At 30.1% G+C, this 27,640-nt stretch overlaps 1 protein-coding gene across 6 annotated transcripts; it reads right to left on the bottom strand.

Annotated features, from left to right (window-relative positions):
• Positions 1-2,658: 2,658 nt before the first annotated feature.
• Positions 2,659-19,930, bottom strand: cg (combgap). 6 transcript variants are annotated; one of them, XM_065511837.1, is made up of 12 exons: positions 19,166-19,930; positions 14,244-14,389; positions 14,013-14,104; positions 13,706-13,933; positions 13,366-13,502; positions 13,098-13,200; positions 12,692-13,016; positions 12,442-12,606; positions 11,230-11,410; positions 10,983-11,155; positions 10,252-10,894; positions 2,659-6,884 (listed from the first exon to the last, which is right to left on the bottom strand). In XM_065511837.1, the coding sequence occupies exons 1-12, from the start codon at positions 19,295-19,297 to the stop codon at positions 6,600-6,602; spliced, it is 2,610 nt and encodes an 869-aa protein (XP_065367909.1). In that variant the 5' UTR covers positions 19,298-19,930; the 3' UTR covers positions 2,659-6,599. The 6 variants fall into 6 exon arrangements, 4 of the variants coding, with proteins under 4 accessions (XP_065367909.1, XP_065367912.1, XP_065367913.1 ...); XM_065511840.1 differs by having other exon boundaries at positions 2,659-6,863; XM_065511841.1 differs by having other exon boundaries at positions 13,706-13,912.
• Between the last annotated feature and the right edge of the window lie 7,710 nt (positions 19,931-27,640).

Here is a 27,640-nt window from a genome sequence, read left to right as displayed (position 1 = left end):
TAATAAAAACAAGTAAGAGAGTTAGTTATTTTATATACCCTTCACCATGATACAATAATTGTAGAAGGTAGAATCACTAGGGAGAGTTTTCAATATTTAGCCCTATAACGTCAAACTTTGCTTTTTATTTTTTTTCATATTTTTTTATATTTTCTATTGTTTGACGTTACAAGAATTGTATAATTGAGAATTTATTTTCTACTGGGTGTACCTTATGTTGTTGTATCATTTTTAGGTAAAAAAAATTTTAATTTTTTGGAATAAATTTTTTTTTTTTTCAAAATAAAAAATGTTGATTTTTTTTTTCAAAACTTTTTAAATTTTGTTTTTTAATTTATTATTGTTTAAAATTTATGAAAAAAATTTGTTTGTCGGGTTAAAATTAAAATTTTTTGAAAATTTCGTACTTGAGCCCACGAATACTTGATTCAATTATGAAATAATTGAAACCAATTTAATTTGTGATTAATATTTGAATTGAAACTATTTAGGAAATAGGTTTTTCTGTAAAACTTTTAAAATGGCTTATGAATAAAAGGGTTAGTGTTTTTGTTTAAATTTTGAAATTTCGTTCATTATTATTTTGAACTGTCCTGGGACCCTGTGGTCTTCTATATTTTGCTTTCAAATTCTCTTAAATGGTTGGTTAAAACTTATTGTTTCTTCTTTCTTCGGTATATATAAATATGTATAACATTTCTTTTTTGAATTTTTGTAAAACTAAGTTTTATTTTTTGTTTTTTTTTATTAATTAAATTTATTTCGTGTATTTTATATTTTTGTTTAGTACCTGTGTGTTCTTTTTAAAAGACATGTATATGTTAATGTTGTTGTTGTTTGTTTTTAATATTTTTGTTTAAAGAAACGTTGATTTTAAAATCTAAATACGTTTCCTAATTAAACGAAATAATAAAAAAAAGAGGAAATATAATTATAAGTGAATTAAAATTTTGTTTAAATGATTGATATACACACTATAAAAACAGGAATAATTACAATAAATCTGATTTGTTTTCTATACATTGTTACTTAATTGTTTTTTTTTTGTTTTAATCTGTCTTAAATACTACATACAAAAGAAAATAACCAAAAAACTAAACGGCAATTCTGTTGAAATTTATAATAAACAGCAGTCGTTTTTAGAAAAATTGCCAATAAAGCTACAAATAATAGTGGGTGGAAAATCCGCCATTACTTTTAATTAAACAAAGAATTCTTTTAGAAAAAAACCTGCTTTTTTGTGTTAATTGCTTAAAAATATTATTCAATATTAAACCTTAAATTTTGCATGATTTTTGTTTTAATTTTTTATTTTATTTTTACAATTACAAACTTAATTAAGTAAAACAAAAGTATCTAAAAACGTTTTATTTTACAGGGTTTTATTTTATTATTTTGTTTTTATAATTTTTTTTTTACATAATTTTTGAAGCTTAAAAAAAGGTTGTAGTTTTTTAGATGCGACCAACACATCACATTATGTTTTTATTTTTTGTATTTTTCAAAAAAATATTTAGGGAAGATTATAAAATGTGTTTAAAGAAGTAACAGAAAAAAAACGTTTGTTTAAAGGTTCGTAGAAATGAATAAAATTATTTGGAAAGAAAAAATTATGTAAAAATAATTAATTAATCAATAGTTTTTGTTTAATTAATGCTTTAAGACCTAAAATATACAAAAAATATTATATAAATAATATTCTAACATAAAATTAAATGATAAATTTTGTTTGTTTGTTTTTCTTTTTGTTTTTTGTTTTCTGTTTAAACGTGATGACTTATAACTACTATAAAAAAATACAATTAGCAATTATTTGAATTTATTTGTTACTTTTTTAAATTTAATGAAAATGAAAACAACAACGATTCATTATAATTCATTTAGATCAGTTTTTATGTTTCTTAACAGGGGTCCTAACAGTCGTAATCTTTCCCTTAAAAAGTCAAATGTTAACAGTTATTTTTTAAAGCAAAAAATAAATGTGTAAATGTAAATGTGTAAAAGAATTCAAAAACTAACCAACAACTTTTATTTACCATAATGAATAACAAAAAAAAAAAACAACAGTTCCAGGAAGAACTGGTTCCTGAACTAGTTCTAGATTGCATGCATATAGCCAGTAAGTAGCAATCAAGAGTTTTTGTTTGAAATTATCACCTTCCAAACAAGTTCTACTCATTCCTTGAAACAATTAAATTTTGTTTTGAAAATTTGTCTTAAATGAAATTGAAAAAACTGTAAATGATTTTTGTTTGTAATTGTCACTTTTAGAACTACACCATTTCCAATTATATTTCAGAGTTTTCTATTCACATTTCACAATTTTTAATTTATACTTAAAAAGTTTCTAATAGTATTTCAGAATTTTCTAATTGTATTTCAGAAATTTCCAAATATTCTGAAATACAATTTGAAAATTCTGAAATACAGTTAGAAATTTCTAAAATACAAATGGAAAATTCTAAAATATAACTGGAAATTTCTGAAATTCAATTAGAAAATTCTGAAATATAATTGGATATTTCTGAAACACAATTGGAAAATTCTGAAATACAATTAGAAACAAATAGAAAATTCTGAAATATAATTTGAACTTTCAGAAATTCTAAAAATATTATTCGAAATTCAATTGAAAATTTCTGAAATACAATTGGAAATGTTAGAAATGTTCACCCTTGGAGATGCATTTGAATCTTTGATTTGATTACGAAATAAGTTTTGAAGAACCTTAAAGATTCATGAATCCATTCAGGGATCGTTATCTAAGATATGAATCATGATAACCATGAAATCCTATTAAAAAATGTTCTTATAAATCGAGTGATTTCAAGAGATTTTAAACGAAAACTTTACTCGGGTTCGGTTTACAGTACAGGGAGAATGTACAAAATTGTGCGATTTTCAGAAACGAATAACTGACAAATTTATATTCTGCAAATGTTTATTCGAAAGTAAAATTAATAAATCATGTGAATTTGATTTACAAACAGAGCTACGAATTAAATAATTAAATTTGAGCTTAATTCAATTAAATCTTAATTCGGAATTAAAAAATGTCAACCATTCATTCCATAAATCCATTCCCAAATCTAATTATATATTTAGCTTCATTCAAAAGCTTTTGGCTCCAATTTTGTAAATCACGCCACCAAAGTGATATTTACATGGAAAGCAAAAACAAAATTTCAAAAATTTTAAAATTATGAAAGGCAAATCAACGTTTGAATTTTGTTCTGTTAAGAATTTGTATATAAAACAAAAACAATATTTTAAAATTTTTGAAATTTTGTTTTTGCTTTCCACATAAATATCACTTTAATTAGAATTCATTCATTGCTGAATTAATTCATAACAGAATTCATTCATCCTGTGAATGATTAATAGCCTGTTTCACAACATCGAATGAAAGATTTCGTTGGCATTCTAAGCGAAAGAAAACTGATTCATTCCTTCACATAAATATGAAGTTAGTGAAAACCAAAATCAGTTTTCTTTCGCTTAGAATGCGAACGAAATCTTTTATTCGATATTGTGAAACAGGCTATATACATTTTTGAATTCAAATCTACTACAAAACTAATTAAAATGTTTTTTCTTCATTCAGTTTTGTTTTGCTTTTCATCATTTACAAAATGAATTGAACAAAATTGACTCAAGTGTTTTAGTAATTGATTCGAATTGAATGAAAATTAAATCATTCAATACATTCTTAAAGCTATTTTGTAATAGATTTGAAATCAATAGGGAATCAATTCTATAAAGAATGAATTCTCAAAGTAATGAATTGAAGTACATTCCCTATGTATTAATTTGTAATGAATTCTTTAATCCAATGGTTTAGAGTTAATATTTAATTTGATTTCCAAAATGGAATTAAATTAATTCTTTCGAACGTTTGCTTACAAAACATCAAAGTATTCCCCACTGTTCTGTAAACCGAGTGATTTTAAAAACGATTATTCGAAAAATGTTCTACAAATTGCACGATTTTGTACATTGAAATAGATATAATTTCTGAAAGTAAAATAAGTAAGTAAATCATGTGCAATCGATTTACACAACTCAAAAATATATGAATTCGTTTAAAAACGAAATCGTTACTTGTATTCGATTTACAAAACACAGTGGTATGCAGTGGTATTGATAATACTCTTTCGAGAACTAGAGCTTTTAGAACTACACCATTTCCAATTAAATTTAAGAAGTTCCTTATTGTATTTCTGAAATTCCAATTCAATTTCAGAAATTTTCATTTGTATTTCAGAAATTTCCCTTTGTATTTCTGAAATACAAATGAAATACAATTGGAAAATTCTGAAATACAAACGGAAGTATCTGAAATAGAAATGCAAACATCTGAAATATTCAGAAATACAATTAGAATAGTCTGAAATACAATAAGAAATGGTGTAGTTCTAAATATGTTCCTGAGGTACTTTAATTAACTTTCTAAAAAGTATATTTTTAAAAAAGTAGCTATCTAATAAAAAATGATTTTCCAAAAGTAGCTAAAAGATATTTGAAAATAGATTTTGAAATTGAAGCAATTAAAAAGTTACACCCCCATTTTCTCAATATCTGGTTATCATTTTTCGTAATGTTAAACCTCCAATTAACATTTTTTTTGTATGAGAACTGTCGTTTATCGTCACGATTAAGAAATAACCAGAGATTGAGAAAATGGGGGACAGTTTATTCCCTCTCTTTACGGAAAGCTCTCTAAAGCTGACACGTTCCATAAACGGACACTTTTTTCAGTCCCAAACGAATTCTTCGGGATTATTTACTACCCCCATAAGCGGAAGAATTTGTCAGCCTCTTAGGTGTCCGCTTCTGAGAGAGTACACTGTAACTAAAAAACGTTAATTTATGTTAAGAAAGACCAGCTTAAAAGGACTAGTTTTTAATATGGTATTTTTAGATTAGTTCTGCGATATGTTCTTCATTTTCGGTTCCTAATTATTAAAAATTGAAAGGTTTTTTTGAACAGCTAAAGACATTCATAGATATTAATAAAATTTATAAATTGAAGACGTTTAAAAGAGATCTTACACAGACAAAAGTTTAATTCAAATGAAGTTTTTCTTATTTTTTCAATTCAAATAGAATCTAGAAGGCTTGAAGAAATTTCATACAGTTTATGAAAAAAGTTTCATTACACATTATCGCTCATTTGCTGCAACGTCGTCATAATTCAAACAATTTTTCAGGAGAAGCATTTATGGTCCAATTTTATCAGCTAACATCTGTGTAAAACGGTAATATGCACAACTAAAATAATCACCCTTATCGTGTTCGGCGTAAACGCCTTACGCCTACGACCGTTTAGTAATAGATTAAAGAAACAGTTTGCATTTTATCTTTAATCTAGTATGAAACTGTCGTAGGCGTAAGAAGTTTACGACAACCATGATAAGGGTGAATACGTTATTGCAAAAGTAACAGGCAATAGGTTATGAAATTAAGACAAAATGCTTCTATGGCGATCCTGCGTGTAATTTTAGAAGCAAGTTCACAAGACTTTGTCAGTTATTAAAACAACTTATTTACTTTGCAATCAATGGTGGGTGCTATTAACTCGAAATTTGGGTTTGTTGAATTATGACATTGTTGCAGCAAATGAGCGATACCATATACTGTTTGAACTTTGCCCTTTTTCTCACTCCTTTTTACTCCCGACCGACTTCTTTCAATTGTTAAAACACAAAAAGCAAAAGCACTTTAGTGTTTTCGTTCCATCATAAAAAACTATAATGAATCAAAAGTTTTTTTCATCATCGTGTGGTGTGTTAACTTCTTCTTTTTTTTAAATCTTTTTCCATTGCAAATGTGTAATAATGTAATAATTATAATAATAATAATATTTATATAACTATGCTATATACAAACTAATTGAAAAATAATAAAATTAATTAAAAAGAAAAATGTGTGAAAATAAAAAACAAAATTTAAACCTAATTTACGGCTACTTTGCTTACAATTATGTTGTATGTAGAACAAATTTAAAAAGGAAGTGGTTGTAAAAACTAGAGAAGATGGTTAATTTTTTTGTTTTGTTTTGTTTTTTTTGTAAAGATTTAAAAAAATGTGTCAATAATTGTTAAAAAATATAATAATATTTAAATAAAAATAAACAATAAAAATAGAAACAAAAACAACAACAATAATGCTTAAAAACAATAAGCTTAAAGAGAATGTAAGAGAACAACAATAATATAAGACAGACAGACAGAGAGAGAGAGAAGTAATGGAGAAAAAGGGACGTGAGCCTGAGCCTGATGACTTAAGTAGTGAAGATGATTTTGCAACACTCCTTCCTATAATCCTACTTAGTTCCATGATTATCGTAGTTTTTTTTTTAAATGCTTCTATGGGTAAAAATTAAACTTTTTCTCTCACTCTATATGTGTTTATGTTTATGTGTGTGTGTAAGTGTTTGTTGGAGTAGTCTTGCCTTGTCCTGTACAGCACTGCACGGTACTATGTTCAGTAATGTAATGTACTGCACTGCACTGTCGTGTACTGTAGAGTGTAGTAGTGTCTTGTGTAAGTGTTGATTTGATGTCTTCTTAAATGGGGCTGACTGCTGCTGACTTGGCTCATTCAATATTCTGATTCTCTTGTGGTATATTGATTTCATATTTAATAACTTGTGCTGTATTTGTACCTTGTAGCACTTGCACGTGTACAGCTTGATTGCCAATCATTACTTCTCTGGTGGTCATTTGTTGTTGTTGCTGCTGCTGGTGTTGTTGTTGCTGTTGTTGTTGTTGCTGCTGTTGTTGTTGATTTTGTTGCTGTTGTTGGACCAGTTGTTGTGCCTGTTGTTGCACATGTTGCTGCTGTTGCTGTTGGTTGGCATCCTGTCGAAGAATAAAATCAAGCTGCTTGTATTGTTGTAGTGAACAAGTCTTATGCATAAATTATTAAATTCTTAAATAAAATGAGGGATTTTTCTAACTAATGAAATTAAGGTAAAGGAAATTAATAAAGGTTTCAAGTAAAATAAGGAAAACAAATGAAAATTAAATGAAATAAACATTTAACGTGTTAATTAATGAAGGAGTTGTTGTTAATGAAGGGAAATTAAGGTTGTGGTATGTGCATAGAGAGAAAGGTGTGAGGAATTTATATTTTGTATACAATGTATTTTAAAAAAATATATATGTACTCTATATTTGTCATACTTTAAAGGAGCTAAACACAGCTGTGTGTTCTCCCCAACTGAAAATATTCATTCGAAAATAAATTTTAAAATTATCCAAAAACAGGTTCATCAAAAATTTCTCAGTTGTCTTTACTAATATTCATTTTAAACTACGAAATACTCTATATACATACTATACTGTACTTCATTATATATTAATGAAAATTCTGAAAATGTTATTCAAAATATAATTATTGTTGCCAAATTTCGCTAAAACTTTTTATAATTTGAATTATTATATTCAAAATTGTTTTAATTAATCTTAAAATATGCGCTATTCCCAAATTCTACCGCTAGATTAAAAAAATTGTAGTTAATTTTGATTTGTGTTCTCTCATATAAAAATTAGTTTAACAAATGTTTGCCTTGTTCTGAAAATCGTATAATTTTGAAAACGAATATTTGACAAATTGATGCACGATTTTGTACTTTTGAAATTTGTTTGAAATTGTCACTCTCGGAACTAGATCCAACGAAGAGTTAAAACGGTTCTAGAACTGTAGTTCTTCCATCAGTGATTTCTGTTAGAAATTGTCACGCTTGGAATTAGCTACGAGAAGCATTTCAATCATTGATTTGAAGCACCTTAATTTAGCCAAAAAATCCATTTCCATGAATCCATTCTGTGCTCGTTATCTATGATATGAACATGACCACCATGAAATCCTGTTAACAAATTTTCTTAACGTTTAAACTCGTTTAAAACAGGTTTGTTTACTCAAAAGTAAAACGAAATAAGTGAATAGTTTAAAAATTAATTCATTACACTGATTCGATTTCCAGAATATAAAATTTTTCTCCGATTTTAATTGTTCTGTAAATGGAATGTATTCCAAAACGAAAAATTTTCAAAAACTAAAAATTTACAAATTGAAAAAGGTAAATCAAATCATGTGAAATCGAATTAATTGTTTAACGACTCCCTAAAAGTTTTTTCCGAACTGGATTGAGAGCTATAGGAACTAGTCTAGAAATACAATATTTTTCACTTCCTCAGAACGGGTTCTCGAATTAGTTGCATGAACTTTGCTAATGAATATCCCCCTGCTCTGTAAATCGAGTGATTTTAAAAACGAAAAATTTTCAAAAACGAATAGTCGAAAAATGTAGTTCTACAAACCGCAAGATTTTTTCCATTGAAACAGTAATATCTGTTTCTGTTTCTCGAGTAACTCATGTGGTTTCGAGTGACCAAAATATGTAAATTCATTTTAAAAATGAAAACGGCGGATTTTCGGCGTTTTGGAAATGATTTTTATAAACATATTTTTGAAAACAAAGAAAAATGTTGCCCTTTTAAACGCAATTTCGATAGAAAGTGTTTTTTACAAAAACAAAAGGAACTATTTTGATATATTTTTCAGAGAGTAGTGATTGATATCTTAATTAAAAGACCAATTTGATTGAAATTTGGGTGTACTTGACTTATTTTGTAATAGGCCTACACTAAAAACACTGAACAAAAAAAAAATTTATGAAAAAAATATTTGGTGGAAAAAGTTTTAAATATTTTTGAACTCGACAATTTTTTATAAAATTTTGTTTTTATCAAAAATTTGTTTAAACAAAAAGTGTATTCATTTGAAAATTAAAAATTACACCCTGATTTTTTTACACTTAGTTATAGTTTGTTAAAAATGCAACTTTTTGTGTAATTTGTTTAAAAAAATTTTGGATAAAAAAATGTTTGGTGAAGTCGTTGTTTTTACTTATATCTCAGCCATTTGTATGCTATATCGACTCCGCTATCTATAACGATTCAGAATATATATACATTATGGGGTCGCAAATGAAAAATTTCGAAATTACAAACACCGATAAAAGTAGGATATTCACCCCTATCGCAAATCAATATTTCACATGAAAGATGTTCCCTTTTCCCATTTTTCGTTCAAAAACTTTGTTCACGTGAAAAAATTATCCATGTTGTGAAATTTTTAGATGAAATTTTCTAAACATAAACAGCTGTTACGAACAAAATTAACTATTGTGAATGAAAAGTTCATGGGAATATCACGATAGCAATTTTCCCTACGAGTGAAATCGATATTTCATGGGAGCAACAGTTTTGTTCTGAAAGTATTTAGTTTGAACCAATTTTGTCCATTTTCAACACCAACTATTTCCGATCAACAATGAATATTTCGAGAATTTGTTACCTATATGTCCTTCCCCCGAGGTCATATCGTTATGCAACATATTTAAAGAAAATAACAAAATATTTTTGGTTGTCTCCCTTGACCGATTTTGCCCATTTTCAGTACCAACCATTTCTGATATACTTTACATATTCAGTTAAACAAAATTTTCTAAATTTTTAACATGTTTTTTTTTTCTATTGTTCTGATCTATTCTCTTTCAATATTATGCTTACTTTTCTCTTTCAATATTGAAAAAGAGATATCTAAAATCTTGTTGTAAAACTCTTTTATCAATAAATTCATGTTTTCTAAACAAATTTCCGTAATTGAATTGAAAAGTGTATTCGGAATGTGTATTCTGTTGTGTTGTGTCTTAATAGGAGATGATATCTTGGAAAAATAATCATGTTTCTTTTTGTTTGATATGTTGTATACATATAAATATACTTTATACTTTATATGAATAATATAAATAAAATATAGAAATGAAATTAAAACCCAACACCATTTGAAGTGCATTAAAAATGATTGTAAATATAAAATAAAACTGAGATCAAAAAACTACCATATACAGATGAATAATTAATTAAATTATTTCAAGTTAAACGAAAAAAAATATAGAACCAAAACTTCTTTTGAAAAAAAAACAAATCAATTTTGAGAAAAAAAAATAACCGAACATTTAGAGAGCAATAATAAAAAAAAAATATTATTGTACAGAACAACAGAAGAAAACAAAACTGAATTGATCGGTAGAATATTAAAATATGTATATAGACAAAATGGATTTAAATATCTCAACACTTACGTTGCACAACTACAACCTTTTTATAAGATTATTTCTCAATTGTTTTTAGAGAGTTTGATTTGAGAGAGTGATTGTGAGTGAGAGGTTCAACACACCTGTTGCTGCGAAATGGGTGGTTTCGTTTCCAAATGTTGACGCTGATGTAGCATTAGGTGATTCTTTTGGAAGAATGCCTTGCCACATTCGCACACATGGGTGCGTACCGTACAGCCGCCGTTCGGGTGGCGGCGATTGTGTTGCATGAGACCGTGTTTGGCGGCAAAACCTTTGCCACAACTGGCGCAGAAGTGTGATTTGGGTTTGGTGGGTGTTGGTTGTGTTTGCTGTGGTTGTTGCTGCTGCTGCTGTTGTTGTTGCTGCTGCTGTTGTTGCTGTTGATGCTGCTGGTGGGCAGCACCGTTTTGTAAATGTTGCTGCTGCTGCTGTTGGGACTGTAAACCTGGCATACCGGGAACAAGTGTCTGCGGATGAGTCGTAGCGGCGGCCTGCACCAGTGTTGTCTGTGATACAACTTGACCCGTTGATGATATGATTTGAACTGGCATTTGGTTTTGGGCTATAATGTTGGGATTGGTGGCCACAACCGTGGCACCAGAACTCATACCGGTTGTGCTTAGTAAGTGTGTAGGCAAGGCGGCGGTTAAAGCACATAAATCGGTCATAAGACTTTTATCACCGGTATGTAAACGCAGGTGGAGAGCTAAAGCTTCGCGACTATTAAAGGCACTTCCGCATTCCCTAAAACGATTAATACAAAATAAAAACAAAAACAAATCATTAACATTTGATATAATATTGAGTGTGATATTTAGTTGTGGGTACTCACCGGCAACCAAATTGTGGTCTGGCCGAATTATTGGCATCATTGGCGGTGACTGTTAGCAAGGCCGAATTGTTGGGATTGCTAACCACCGTTATAGTTTGTGGATGATTATTTTGAACTTGATGCCCCTGTTGCTGTTGCTGATGTGTAGAATGGGCTTGTGTTTGGTGTACTTGCTGCAAGTTGGAACAAAAATAATGGCAAATTAGTGAAAACACATTTATTTTGCTTTTCAAATTCGAATACTCACTTGTATTGTTTGTGTTGGCTGCTGCTGTGAAATTAACGCGTTGGACGGCACTGCGGCGGTGTTTGAAGAGTTCGGATTGACACCGCCATGAGTGGTGCGTATATGCTGATTTAAATCCGGTCTTGTCATAAAACCTTCGCCGCAACTTATACAAGGATATGGTTGATCACCAGTATGTACACTACACAGAATAAATTTGTAGAATTAGAAATTACATATTGATTAAAACATGTACAATAATATTTAAAAAAATATTTAAACAAAAAAAATCGAAATGGAAAGAAAACAAGTATGAGAACTATATTCGACTGTGACGAATCTTATATACCCATCACCATTATACTTTCAAATAAAAATTTTAAATATATTTAGTAAAAATTTTTTTTTTTCCAAAGTTGTATTTAAAAATTTAAAAAAAAAATTTCACAATTGTTTTTTTTACTTTTTTTTAATTTATTAGTGAAAAAAAAAAATTATGACAAAAAATTCGGGTTAAAGAATATTTGTCCCGATTTTGAACCAGTGTAGGTCCAACTTACTATGGTCTTGAATACGTCCTTGCAAAGGACTTTGAAATATCTATCTATCCACATTGTCTATATTAATGACTAATTAATCCAGATATAGATCAAAAATATGCCAAACATCGAGGTTGTCCTGGTTTTTTCTTATATCTCAGCCATTTTGGGCTGATTTTCCCCATTTTAAATAGCAACTAAACCGGGTGTATAGCGGATATATTTTGATGTATAAATCATGTATTTAAGTTATTTGTGGGCTACGTCTGTCTGTTGAAATCAACTTTCCTAAGCCCGCAAATAACTAGTCCTGTTGCTGTTTAAATTCGGCAAAATCGGCACACAAATGGCTTAGATAGAAGCAAAACCACGACTACCTCGATCTTTAAATTATTTTTTATCTATATCTGGTTTACTAAGTCATTTACATAAACAATATGGATATCTAATGATAGATTCTTCAAAAACCTTTCCAAGGACCAAAATCGGAAAAAATATTTTTTAAGGCGATTTTTTTTCACCCAAAAATTTTTTATATTAAATTTTTTATTTGCAACAAATTCTTTTCCACAAAAAATGTTTAATCAAAAAAAAAAAAAAAATTTCAGAAAAAAGAAAAAATTTCAATTTTTATCATATAATATACTTCGGTGAAGTGTATAAAAATAAATATATAAAATTCCAAAACACTTACCGCATATGTGCCACTAATGTCCTTTTTTGTAAAAACTCTTTGCCGCACACCGTACAGGCATGCGGTACTTTGCCGTGAATACGAGCATGATTGACCAATTGAAATTTACGCGGAAATGTAACACCACAATCCTGACATACAAACGGATTTATAGAACCATGAAAACTGTTGTAAATGAAAACCAAAAATTTATATTTAGACTAAATAATGATAAAACACAGAAAATGTGATTAATTGTTGATTTAGTTACCGTGAATGCATGATAAGATGATTTTCTTGGGCAAAACTTTCGCCACACTCGTCACAGACAAACGGTCGTTCGCCAGCATGATATTTGCTGTGTGTGACCAAGTGACGTTTCAGTGGGAATGTACGGCCACATTCCTGACAAATAAATGGTCGATCACGTGAATGGACCCTTGAGTGGGTCAACAAATGGTGCTTTAGTGTGAAACTCTTTTTGCACTCAGTGCACTGATAAGGGCGATCGGTGGAGTGTAATAGCAAGTGGGTGTTTAGACAGTGTTTGTGGGCGAAACTTTTGCCACAGTGTGTGCAGATATGGGGCCGTTCCCCTGCAAAACAGAACATCAACAGAAATAAGAATTTTAGTTAAATATTTATGGCAAATGTAATTTAAACAAATATTAACCCACCTGTATGTACTCTAGCATGAGTAGTTAAATGATGTTTCAGTAAAAATGATTTGCCACACTCGTCACAACTGTAAGGGCGTTCCTTTTTAATGGTGGTATCGGCCTAAAAGTCGTATAAAAAAAGATTCATTTTATTTTTTCAGTTCAAATGCTTTGTTCCGGTATTTATTAGATTTAGTATCGGAACAGAGCCAACAATATTTTCAATATAATAAATAATTGTTTTAAATAATGGTTAAAAAAATAAAGAAAATTAAAATCATCTTACATCAGTAAAATGCATGGTGTCTTGTAATTCTGCTTTCGGTGAGAGTTCCAATGTTCCAGGTTCTAATTTCAAATTAGGCGCATTACCTTGTGAATCGTCATTGTCTTCTAGACCTTGTATAACTTTTTGTACTTGCACTGAGATGCCAGGCAATATGTCACCCAACATTGCATGGCCAATAGTTGAGAAATAGAAGTAAAACGAGAGGGAAAAGGAAAAGAAGGGGGAGAAGAAGAAAAAATTCACCACAAATTAACTTTCAAATTTCATGTCATGGTATTTTTTTTTTTTTTTTTGTTTTTATTGATATTGAGATTGAAAATAATTATATAGGCCTTACTTGTAGTTGTATTATGACCATCATTCGATGTTATTGTTTGTGGATGTGTGGCGGCCAAAGCACGTTTCATTAAAATTTCATTACATTCCTCGGCCGTCAAGTGTATCGGACCAATAGGACTAAAATGTGCTTTGTTAGCTGCTGCAGCTGTCGTTAATATGGTTTGTGTTTTCGAATCGACAATACCGTTTGATAAGTGGGACTGATCTGATTGATCGACAAGAAGATCTAGAAAAGTTAAGAGAATTTAATATTCACACGAATATAGAATGAACACCTATTCATCATCTCTAAACAAACAACTTACAATTTTTGTCACAATTTAAGTTTAGAACTTGTTGTTGTTGATCTGGTTTCTTAACCACGGAGGAGGCGGCGGCGGCAGCACCAGTGATTACTCTAATTAAGGAGAATTCAGAAATAATAATAATAAAAAAAAACAAACAAAAGTAAAAAATTATAAAAGGCGCCCAACGTCACATTAACACAACCATACTAGGTATTTTGGTATGATTTGCGTGTAAGCAAAGATGCTAACCTTTGAGCTCCTGTTGCGAATGGGTCATTGACCAATACCATACGCCGTACAACACTTTTATTGCCAGCTAATCCTCCTTTAACATCTTTTTGCACTGTTAATGATCCATCAGTGGATAACAAATATGGCATCTGAAAATTATAATGCTATTATAATCATAGAAGATGAATTTCAACATTTAGAATTAGTATGATGTGATTAACAATGTTTTCAAATTTATTTTATTTATTTTTATGATGTTTTTAAATGAATTTTTTTTTTTTTTTTGCTCTCATAGTTTATAGTAGGATAAATGTTCTTTCTGATCTGTGTCCATTCATTCATTCTGTCTTACTTTCTTATCGTATGACAATTTGTACAAATCATTATGACAGTGCTCAAAGGATAAAGGAGTTACTTATGTACATAAAACAAATATACATACATATAAATACCATTTAAAGCAAATATTTCAATATTACTTTGGTTCGTGTATTTAAACATGCTGGGAATTAATTTATTATTTCTATACAGTCTAACAATTTGTGCGGCTCTTAAATAAACTTTCCCGCCAAAAATGTTTTTGCCAACAGTTTTACAAAAATATTCTTTTTCATTTATAAACTAAAAAGAATATTCTTTAAAATTGTTTTTATGTATAGTTTTCAGATGATGTGACGAGATTAGGGTTTAGGATACTAAAATTGGATCATTGGAACTCTTAAAGAATACATTTTTAAATTACATTTTGGACTAATTTTGTTCTAAGTTTATTCAAATTTCATTTTAAAATGATAACAATTTTTGTGTCTTGAAACATTATACTGTTTCTTTAGCTGATAAATGATTTTAATTTTCTTTATAAACAATTATTTCATAGTAAAACAATAAAAATCTGTCATTTGTTTATGCATATCAGATTCAAGTTGTTATTACAAACTCAAATAAGTAAATAAAAATAGTTTTCATTATTTTAATGTTAAATTTTGTTCTACGTAAATTATAATTCAATTGAAAATTATGCAAAACTAAATAGCCATGTTTGTCATGAACAATAAACAAAATTATACTTTAAAACATTATAACAGCAAAGAGTCGATTTAGCTATGTCGGAAATACCCAGTTAATCTAGTTAGTCACATATGGTATCAATATATTCACCCTTATCGCGGTTGGCGTAAACGTCTTACGCCTATGACTGTTTCGTACTAGATTAAAGATAAAATGCAAACTGTTTCTTTAATCTAGTACGAAAATGTCGTAGGCGTATGACGTTTACGCCAACCACTATAAGGGTGATTATTGGATGTATGGCTTAAAAATACAGGATTAACAATAGATGGCGTATCTTTTGAACGCGGTTTTTGTTTCTAATAACTTATATATTAAATTAAAGAGTACATATCTCATTTTCACTTAGTTATTGATCATTATAGTGTAATAACAAAGCGTCATTTGCGGGAAGTTTTGCTTTACTTCTTTAATTTGAAAAAAAAAAAACCGCTGAAATACACCAATTTCTCAGCAAAGCTTATGGTGAATGTGTTCCATCGTGCGGTTTGTTCGGTTCAGAAGTGGCGATTTTGACACGGAAGACAAAGATCTCCCAGGCCAGCCAAAAAAAAGTTTGAATACCAATAAATGGATGAAGATTGTTGAAAAACTTTAGAGCTTGCAAAATAATTGGGAGCTACTCAATCAGCAATTTGAAAACGTTTGTGAGGTGCTGGATTCTTGAAAGACGATTTCGCATGTCCCAAATCCCATTTTAGCAACGAATTATTACTTGCGATGAAAAATACATCCATTACGATAACCCGAAGCATAAGAGCCTGGCCATCCAGCCGAATCGACACCAAAGCCAAATATCCTTGGCGCTAATGTAATATGTACTCTGTATTTGGTGGGAACAAAAGGGTCCTATATATTATGAGCTGCTAAAATCTGTCCGGACCATAACATGGAACCTGTACCAAACGCAACTGATTCGTTTGAAGATAGCATCTGCCGTAATATTCCATCATGACAACACTCGGCCACATGTATCTGTTAAAATGTATTTAGAATGAAGTAGTTGGGAAGTTTTGCCTCAACCGCTGTATAGTAAAGACGTTGCCCCGTCCAACTACTATCCAAGCAAAATGCTCTGGGATACTTTTCACTTTGGAACAGAGTTGTTGTTGTTTTTGTTGTTGTAGCAGCTTCAATAATTTTAAAATATTTAATCTGGGGGTTCTGCATGATCAAGTCCAAGGAATTGTGCTAAATCTACTGGACGTAGTGAAGTAGGGCTGGTTGGACAGTTGAAAAGGTGGGGACCCTGACCACATGCTGGACATAAGTTGAGGACGGCACGGTCTATGCGGGACCAGAAGGCATTAAGCCTGTTGCTCCATCCTGATCTTACTTTTTAACAGAGTATCCTATAGTGGTTTGATTTGTTTTTGGCCTCAAAAGATGAGCAGTTATTTGGGTTCGGAATCCATATTTTGCCATAAAGATGGGAAAAGGTCATAGCTAACAAATGTCAATACTTTGAATAAATTTATATTTTACAAATTTTTTCGTAAAATCTCGAATTTTTAAGTCATACACCCCATATATTTTAATATTATTTGAGTTTATGGTATCAATTTATATTTTTGACATTTTTATTTTATCTTTAAATTATTTTCTATTACATATTAAAATTATAAAACTACTTAAAGGATATCTTTTAAAATTATTATCCTAATTACTAATTATCCTAAGATTATTTCTTTGAAATATTTGAAAATGTTTACTAAATTTTTATTATCTCTAGATACCCTCAGGGTCTTACTCTGAATTTTGTTATGTGTTGTTAACCAGACATTGGCTTATAATTGACGAAAATCTTTAGAAAATGGAATAGGAAGTTATGGGAAACTATGAGACCAAAATTTTAAAAATTGGATAAGCGGCTAAAAAGTTAAGAATTTAAATTTTATACATTTCTTACCCATATTAACAAGAAGCCTGGTTAGGTGTTATCAAATAGTTATACTATCGGTTTAAATTATTTTTTATGGAAACTGTTAGTACCTATAACTATTAGTTAACACATAACCAGGCTTCGTGTTAATGGGGGTTAGACATATAAAACTTGAACTTTGGATCTCAATAAAACAAAGCGAATACCTATGTTTTTGAGGAACTTCAAATTGTAGGTAAATGTTTTATAAGAATGGTCACATCCAAATAAAATACTAATAGGTACATATTTCCGATTAGCTACTAAGCCGGAGCTACAAATAGTGGTAGGACATGGTCGTTAGATTAATCTAAAATCATCTGTCCCGCTATAATTTTGTAAGCTTATAAAAGGAAATTATGGTTTTTATTCTAAATACACGGTCGTGGTAACTAACCTTTAAAAATTTAAGAACGCAAACCATGTTCTGTGAAACCTACAAATTGTAAATGTACAGGAACAAAACTACAAATTAATTAAGAGAACCATTTATTCTATATTCTACAATATTATACCAACATATTCTATATTCTTGCTAAGTAACAGTACATTATTTCTGTAGGTACAAAATATAATTAACACTAATTAGTGGAAAATAGAAAATATCTTTTCGAATTAATAATTAAATTTACTATTAAACTTTAAACATGGTAAATAGATAGGTAGGTATGTAGATATTTTATAAAATAAATCTGTCAAATAATTTTACAAATACATATGTAGTAATGCAATTTTGGTAAACAATTATGTATAATGTTTACAATATGACATGTATTATTTCATTTTCTTTATATTAATCAATTTATCAACAAAACCAAAGCAGCATAAATAGAAAAAAACGAGGAAAACAAGAAAAATAACAATATTGCATCAACAAAAATACAATACAAAACAGTTTTTTTTTTATTTTTTGTTGGCTCTTCTTCTTCATTATCATATGCATACATATGTGTTTATATACATATATCTCTAGCTACATATATGTACATACCCTGCAGGAAGTGTCAATAGTGAAACTATACTGATTTACTATTGACACAGTCACCAGTACTAGTGACTTATTTTACCCCAGACAATGCTATTTACTATAGACATTGAACATGTGCGTGTCATTGGAAGTCTACTACTGACGATATTACTATTGACTAGGTACTGATTCACTAGTACATTTTAGTAATTCTAATCTACACTTTTGGTACTTTTCTGAAGTAGATGTAAATAATGAAACTGCATATTTTGTTAACATTTGGCGTTGTATTAAACAAATTAAAAAACGAAATGGTATGAATTCATAACAGATGAAAGAGTCGTCTTCGTTGACGCTTCGTTGACAATGTCGCTAAAAAGTCACCAAAATTGTCGACAAAACTGGTGACTTGGAGACACTTGTCCCCAGGTTTCCTTCAGGGTACATATATTTGTTACCCAACTCCCTCCCCCCAGAAACCTTAAACAAATACTATCCAAACATACATAATCATCCTCATACATCATCACGCGCGCGCTTTCTTAAAAATCCAACATACATGCAAACCAACAGTCATACATTCAAACGAATTGTGTGTTCGTGTTGTCGTTGTTGCTGGCTTTCTTGTTTAGCTTTACTGTGGAGACAGCACACAATCAACCAGCCAAACAACCAACGACCACGACTAACGAAGAGAACTACATACTACCACGACTATCACAAGTACAGTCTTATAATTTTATTTCTTATTATTAGTGTTGTTGTTGTCGTTTCTTCTTCTACGTTTATTATTTTGTTTTGTATTGTGGCCACAAACTACTCTTTTGGACAACATTCAGAACGAACACAGACAGAAGAACAAATTGACAAAATAAGAAATGAAAAAAAAAACAATAAATAAAAAGAAAAACTCTATGAAAACGAAAAAAAATTCAAATAAAAACATATTGAATGCAATTGGAGAAAGAATTTACTATTACTTACAGATTCACTGCTAACAGTGTAGTTTATGTTGGGCGATATTTCCAATACGGACTCGGGACCTCGAGTATTATCAGCAAAACCCCAGGCATAAGGACCAAAACTTTGTGTTGGATTACTTTGAGCAGCACACATCCTCAAGGCCTTTTATTTATTTTAAAAAAAATATTACACACACGCACGTATACGAACGTATGAATGAAAATTAAAAAAAATAATGAAACTGAAATGAACGAACTGAAAAAAACAACGGCCACAGTAATTTCGCTTTTTCAACTTTTTATTTGCCTTTTTTCGAACTTTTACACAATATTCTATTGAATAAGATTTTCACAATTTAGTCGAATGTGTTTTTAGCATGGTTTTTTGGTGGAAATATTTACAAATAATGTAAAATTCTTTATGCAAAAACGATTTTTATACAATAAAAAAAGAAAGTCAAGACGTCGCGGGCGCCATTTTTATTTTTTCTTTAGCGTAACTTTTTTCACTTTTTTTCAGTAGGTTTTTTATTTGCTTTTTAGTTATTTCACTTTTTGTTTTAGGCATTTGCACAAAAATTGTTTGATATATATATTTATTTGGTATTATTTGTTTGTGTTTTTCGATTTATTGTTGTAATTGGGTTAAAATATCCACCAATATATATAATATGAATATAAAAAATCAACACAATTGAAAAAATTCCTCAATTCCATCACTCTACTGACGTCGCCATTTTAGTTTTTGTATTTCACACAAAGAGTCACACAACGCACACGAAAGCAAAATGTGAGATTGTGTTGAATACAGTGTTGTGAAGAAATCGTCTGCAAAAAACTACTCATTTTTAATACACTCTAAACGCAACGCTGTGGTGGTGAATTTATGCCCGACAATACAACTCTGTTTAGTACACAAACAAAATACAACACTAATGCTTAACAATAAATTTAGTACAATACGTAAATATTTAAATTAATAGTAGGTATTTACAATAATAATAACTGCAAATAAAACATTTTATTAGCAAAAATAGGTAATACAAAATTTTAGGAAATAGTTTTTCTATCATAACGTTATTTATCGATACTGTGGTTATCGATTACTTTGCTCATATTGAGCACACATAATACTAATAATCGTTCAAGTACAAGTTTATCCCAGCTGTCAAAATTGTTATAGTATTCACAGTGATAAAAAATAATATGAAATAAATTGTATAAAATTATATTTATTATCGTTATATGATGGTTTAATAAATTTTAAAATGCAGTATTAAAAGTGAGTCCAAAGGTATACAAATATTATGTTAATAAAGAACTAAATAAATAATAAATTACATATTAAGAATTTCCTGTGAGTGCTACAAAAAATCTATTAAATGATGACATATTTGCAAAAAAAAAGGGTCAACCTTTAGTGGGTTGAGCAGTAAAATTCAACTCCTTCACCCTTCATCATTTGTCACACATTTCCAAGAGTGTGTGCTGAATTTGTTGTTATTTGGCTTTCACTTGTTTGTTTGTGTGTGTATTTATTTACATATTTTGTATGATGGCATAGTTTTTTTTTGTTGTTTTATCACTCTCTAAGAGAACATTACAAGTAGTGATGTACTAAATATACTCTTTTGAATTGTGATTAAGAAAATAAAAGTGGAAGATAAACTAATAATTTGTATATTCCAAACTTTGCTTGATATAAATTATACTTTATTTTTATAAAGGGTTTCTTTCTAAAGCACATACTATGGTACCACATGTTGTGTAAGGTTAAAAAACATTAATATTTTCACAAAAATAAGTTTATTTTTATTGTTGAGTGTGAGGAACTTTATATAACCTTCTTCATAAATTTTTTTTGGAATAAACAAATAATTTGTAAAACTTATTTGGGTTACTTGATAATTTTTTTTTATGGAACTACATAGGTATCTACATATTTAATCTATCTACCTATCTATATAAAAATTAAATGGTCCATGTATGTAATGGCATCACGTGAGAACGTGATCAAAATTTTCAAAAGATGGTTTGTAAAGAAAAAAATTCAAAAATTCCAGGTAAAACTCGGAATTTTTTTTGAGTCCTAAAGTATGCAGTACAAATTTAGATATTTTATTTGCAAATAAATAAGAACAGACAGGTGTATGAGGGTTGGAGAAACTTGAAGAACTAACATTAGTAAATGCTACCGGGCGAAGCCGGGGCGGTCAACTAGTTGTAAATAAATTAAGTTAAATTGAGGAAATGTACTTAATCCCTGATCACTAGAGTGCACCATGATCGATAATAAACTTTTAGCTTCCCTTCCGCAACGTATGTAAAGGAAAATATGAAGTTTTTCAGTTTTTGAAACATTTTTGCATTTATGTGGATGTGAATGTGAAAGATTCGTAATTGACATTCTAACGAGATATAAAAGACAAAAATGGTTTAACAATTTTAGAGATATGGATGAAACGAAGAAAATCTTAAGAAAATAATAAATAATTTAATATGTATATTAAAATAGTACTAATTCTTTAATCCTTTCAATTTTTAAATTTCAAAGTACTCTATTTTTTTGTGACAAATATGTGGGCATGCAGAAATTGAAAGGGAGACATTTTTCTCATTCTCTTTTGAACTAACCTAAACCTATGTAATACACACTCTACCTCTTTAAATTTTTTAAATTTTAAATTTATCCGAGGAATACTCATTGTAACGTTGCCCCAATTGTTGCATGAAAAGGATTACGTGGTCGACTTACTTTTATAAAACTAGCCTGTGCTACAAACTTGTCACTGCAGTCTTTGCTGAAACTACGTTATGTGTTGGCTAGAGATTTACGAGAAGATTTTTATCTATAATGTGTCCCGGACAGATTAATATGTTTGCTCAATACCCACGATGCTGACCAATTGGAGTGGACTTTTAGTGTGTTTGGCTTATCTATTTAAGGTTCTAAACTTGGAATCTAAAGCCTTATTTGAAACGCAATATAAGCGCTGTATTCAATTGTATACTACCCTTGCTGGGCGAAAGACGTTCTGACCGGAGACTTTTTGCAGTTTATTTTCGAATCTTTGGTGGAGGATAAGAAAAAATGACAACAGAGCCAACTGATGAATGATATAGGTTTGTGTCCGCAAATAGCTGTGATATTTAGTTGCCGGTATAACCATAATCAAGCATAAACAAAACCCTTCTGCTAACGATACTCAGCAATTTAAAACCTTGGCCAGAATTGTGTCGATGCTCAATATTTTTTTTAATACAATTGTATTATTTTATTTATATTTGAAGTATCTTTACTTCAATAAAGGCAAAAATGGGATTCATTTTTATGAATATGGTAGCTTTATTTTATACATAAACTCCAAATCTCCTTTATTGTCAAATGCTTAATAAGGCTGACATAAAGAGAAAATGACAACTAGTGTTGTTTTTGTTTTCATGTAGTTTTTTTTTTTTACTAATTCTAACATTCTCACCACTTAGGTTTTTGGCAACTGAGTTTGGTCTTTGACAGTAGAGTATCCGTTCTATGTATATTTTCTATATGATACAAATTCTCAAAATTACGTAAAGTTATTCAAATATTGTACAAATTCATTAAAAATTAAAATATTGACATATTACTCGCTAGGTGGTCCACTTTCACTTAATATCGGACATGTACTGTGTTCTTTAATTCTTTTTTTACAAGATCCCAATACTTTTCCACAAGCCGGAGTTCTGGTATTATTCTTGAACATCTAGCACATACAAATATTGACGCGGAAGTGGGGAAAAGTCTGCCAATTTTATCTCAATTTTGTCGCTCGTTCTTTTGCTTATTATACATAAGTTCTTTGTCGCATTACGATCTGGAGCTTTATACGACTTCAACCCAGCATTAGCTTTGGCTCTGCGCACAAAAGAATCAGATCATTTACCTTTACGAGCTTCTTTTCTGATAGAAGTATTCGGTGCTCTTCGAAAGAGTTGATTGACTTCTTTTGCCTTACCAATATCTGTTAGATCTTTTTTCTTCGGGATCCAGGTTTCCTTTCAAATTTTAAGTCTTCCTTATACTGTTTAATGGCTTTGGAAACAGTGTGACGATGAACTTTCAGATCTTTTGCTATTTTTTTGAAAGTCGATTATTTTGAGAAGTTTTAATTATTTTTCTAAATAAAGGGTCTCTCATAAAGCGCTTCCTATATTAAAATTTAAATAAAACAAAGTGTGTGAAAAATCATCGACATTTCTTATTCGTTTGAAAGGAATATCGATGCCATTATGTATGGGGTATAACATCCTGCATATGTATCCGAAATGTTCAATTTTCCATGACTCGGACGCATAAATCAGGCTCAATTTGACCGTTGGCATGGATTATGTTTGCTTTGAGGGCCGTTGTGGTTTAAGAAAACCCAACAGTAAAAAGTTTAACCAGGTCGAATCGCACGATCTTGGTGACCAGTTTAGATTGCTCGTGTAGAATGTCCAATGTGGTATTAGCTGTGTGTCATACCATTATTGAAATTATTACTGAAACCTACCGGTATAACGGATCCACCATATTTTTTAGGATCTTTAGCATTTATTGAGGCGGCTTTATATTCACATGCTAGAGCCGCACGATTAGTTTCAAGTGTTGGTTTCTTTTTACTCTATTTAACTCTCCGCCGTCTTTGATTGTATGGATTTCTCAATATATTGATGTACATATACGATTTCATATTGCGCTCTTTCATTATTATCGCTACACTGAGTTTCAAATGTTTTTGCGCTAGTTCGTATTTTGTTATTGTTATAGTTGTTGTTGTTTTATTTCTATTTAGTTAAATTTATTTCGTGGGCTTGTAAGTTGGTCGACTCGCTCACTAGGTAAGTAGTTGACTAGTAACTACAACAACGCCAACAACAAACAGCAAATTGGAATCAATGAACGTACGAACGAACGAGCCAGCGAGCGCACAAAACGAAATCCATACAACCGAATACAAGTAAAACACAAACACACAGGCAGGCAGACGGACGGACAGACTCTTGTTTGGTTGGTTTAGATCACTTGAGATTTTTGGCCTAAATCTGTAGGCCTTGAGAAAAACGTAGTACATATAAATAATAAAAAAAAACACACACAAAATTAAGCAAAACAAAAACACAACGAAAAATAAAAACTATAAACATTTTGAGGGAAATACTTGCAGCTTAAGCAAAGTTGGCTGTAGCGTCAAACGAACAACAACAATATAAACAAGTTGCCAACAACATCAGAAGCAGCAGCAAGCAAGCAGGCAGCATCACTAAAATGTAGGCATGTGAGCGAGGTACAAATGAATATCGGACAAAGTGCTTATAGATAGTTGCACATATCGAGGGAATATATTCAAAATCCACTATCTTAGAAAACACAAGTTTTCTGTACACAAGTTTTCTACACAAAAATTCATTGTTAATTAATAAAACTCATCTTCAACGATGACTCCCATTTGCCTGTCAACAAACAAAATTGTCGAATTTGGGACGATACCAACCCACATGAGACCCAAGAGCGTGTAAAAAAATCACTGTTTAATGTGGAGTTTGGGCTTGAGGCGTCATATGTCCATATTTCCTTGAGAACGATGTTGGTCAGATGATCACATTGGACATTCTGCACGAGCGATTTGACGCCATGATCAGGTGATGTAAACTGGCTACCGAGGTTGTGCGATTTGATCCCGTTGGACTTTATCTTGTAGGGTTCTCTGAAGTCACAAGTCTATGCGAATAAGCCACAAATTCACAGCTGCCCTCAAAACCAACAACATAACCCATGTTATCGGTCAAATTCAGCCAGATTTATCACTTAGATATTGAACTTTTTAGTGTAAACGTTATTATTTTTTGGTGTAAACATCAAATTTTTTTTTTTTTTGCTTCGAAAATTTCGAATTTTGTACCAACAAAGCGTCATATGCGGGAAGTTTTGCTGTACTACTTTAATTTGAAAAAAAAGTGCCGCTAAAGCACATCGATGGCTCATGGAAGCTTATAGTGAATGTGTTTCATCTGTTTCAACCTACGAGATTTTGAAATGGATGACAAAGATTGCCCAGACCAGCCAAAAAAGTTTGAAGACCAAGAATTGCTGGCAAAAATCCATGAATATTTTTCTCAAACTCAACAAGAGCTTGCAAAATCATTGGGAGCTACTCTAGCAGCAGGATTCATCCAAAAGTCCGAAATGATGCTTGAACGCTAGAAGATAAAATCATTTATGCACCAAATCATTAGTTACTTGCGATGAAAATTGATACATTACGATAACCAGAAGTGTCGTCAGTGAAGTCAGGACAACCAGCGCTAAGGTAATTCTCTGCATTTGGTAGGACCAAAAGGGTACTACCTATTGTGATCTGCTGAAATGACCTGTTAAAATGTATTTAGAATGAAATGGTTGGGAAGTTTTGCCTTACCCGCCCAGACCTTGCTATATCCGACTACTATTTATTACGCTTCACTTTGGAACAGAGTATCCGATATTGGCTTGATTTGTTATTAGCCCCAAAAGATGAGCAGTTCTTTTGGCTCGGAATCAATATGTTTCTAGAAAGATGGGAAAAGGTCATAGCTAACAATGGCTAATATTTTGAATAAATTTATATTGTACAAATGTTTCAAAATAAAGGCTAGTCATCTGGAAAAAATACCGCATTTTTTGTCATATGAAAGTGCTTCAGCTAGCTTGAAAATGTGAATACAATCCACATACGTTCCTCTTGCTTAAATAATCTCTAAAATAACAATTTATTAAAAGAAATCAAGCTAACATTAAATCTATAGGGAGATAAAAATTAAAACAAACCCTAAAAAATATTGAAATTTTTTTAATTTTCTTCCAAAAATTTTATTATTTAACTAATAAATTTATAGGAATTTATACTTTTTATATTAGATTTAAATAAGCTTTCATTTGCTGTAATTTATTTTTGAGCTAGCTTGAAAATGAAATACAATCCACATACGTTCCACTTGCTAAAATAAGCTTTACAAATAGATTTTGAATAAACAAAATCAATATATAATCAATTTGTAGGCAGTGATATACAAAAAATTTACTAAATTGAGATAAAATTTATAAAAAAAATCAAAATTATAAAATTTTTATAAATTTTTTATCAAAATTTTCACAAATCTTTTATCAAAATTTTCACAAATATTTTAAATTATCAAAATTTGAGCTGTCCAGAATAGCAATTGCCATAATTTTGAAAATCAGGACACAATCCACATACGTTTCACTTGGTAAACAAGGTTATATATGTATGTATATAGAATTTTTCATATACAAGATACCCTCCTCTATAAGCAAGAAAAAAGCTAATACAGGATATATAAAAAAGTAGCATGGATTACGATTAAAAAAGTTATGTTAATCGCTATTATCGATTAATAGCAGATATATTTTTAAAATTTTTATAAAAAAAAATTAAAAAAAATATAATAAAACAAGAATATTATATACCCTGTACCGAATCTTATATACCCTTCACCAAATTATTCATCAAAATAAAAATTTTAAATATTTTTAGGTAAACAAAATTTATTTTTTTCCAAAGTTGTTTTTTATTTTGAAAAAAAAAAAAATTAATTGTTTTTTGAATTTTAATTTTTTTTTTGTTTTTATCAGTTTTTTTTTAATATTTAGCGAAAAAAAAAATTCGTGTTAAAAAATATTTTTCCCGATTCACTTCTCACGAAGGTGAGAGATAGAATATACATTCTAATGAATTTCAATTAATTTAATCGTCTAAGAAGAAATTTTATTAAAATCGGCCGAACCATTTAGAAGTTTCAAATTTGTTTCCACTTGTTTTTTTCATTTCCCCCACTGTGAGATGTAGAAGGCTGGTTTGCTGAATATTTTGCCAATTTCTATCAATTTCTAAGTTAGAAGGTATTGAATATTGGCCCTCGATATGTGTACTTACATAGATACTTAGTCGATATGTATTTAAGCAAGTGTTTTTTATTGTAGTTAGTACTTCTATGCTTACCATTCATGTTTTATGGGCCTTTTTCTAGTATGATTTTGCTTTTCTTTTTTTGGTTCACAAATATCTACGGAGGGTAAAAGCAACAACAACAACAACAACCACAGTAGAATCAAATCTATAGTAAGTTTCTGAGAATGTTGCTGCCAATGTTGGGGACTGCTACTACTGCTGCAGCTGCTGGCGGTTGGCGCTGTTTGTATTTTGTGTGGTTTTTAACCCACCATACATAGTCGTTCTTCGTTCGTCCCTCCGTCGGTCGTAGTTGTTGTCGTGTACACTACTAAATATTAGAGATTTTATTTGCTTGAACACCATTGACAATCAGTGTGTTTTTGTTTTGCGACCATTGCGGATGCGGAATTTGGTGTTTAACTCTTTTTATTTTCCTCTGCTTTGTTTTCGTAACGTTTTAAAATTCTTCATTTGAATGTGTGTGTTTTGAGTTTTTTTTCTTAAATTTTATTTTGTTGTATTTGCGT

Source organism: Calliphora vicina, chromosome 5, assembly GCF_958450345.1.
Source record: "Calliphora vicina chromosome 5, idCalVici1.1, whole genome shotgun sequence".
Classification (NCBI taxonomy): Eukaryota; Metazoa; Arthropoda; class Insecta; order Diptera; family Calliphoridae; genus Calliphora; species Calliphora vicina.
Note: the sequence above shows the minus strand (reverse complement) of the source record. Positions and strands in the feature narration are given on the sequence as shown.

Excerpts from the sequence above, each read along its gene's own strand:
- cg (XM_065511837.1), bottom strand. The coding sequence starts at position 19,297 with ATGTGTGCTGCTCAAAGTAATCCAACACAAAGTTTTGGTCCTTATGCC. Across the intron at positions 13,201-13,365 it reads ACACCATGCATTTTACTGAT|GCCGATACCACCATTAAAAA; the intron begins GTAAGATGATTT and ends TACGACTTTTAG. Across the intron at positions 10,895-10,982 it reads AGACCACAATTTGGTTGCCG|GGAATGCGGAAGTGCCTTTA; the intron begins GTGAGTACCCAC and ends TAATCGTTTTAG.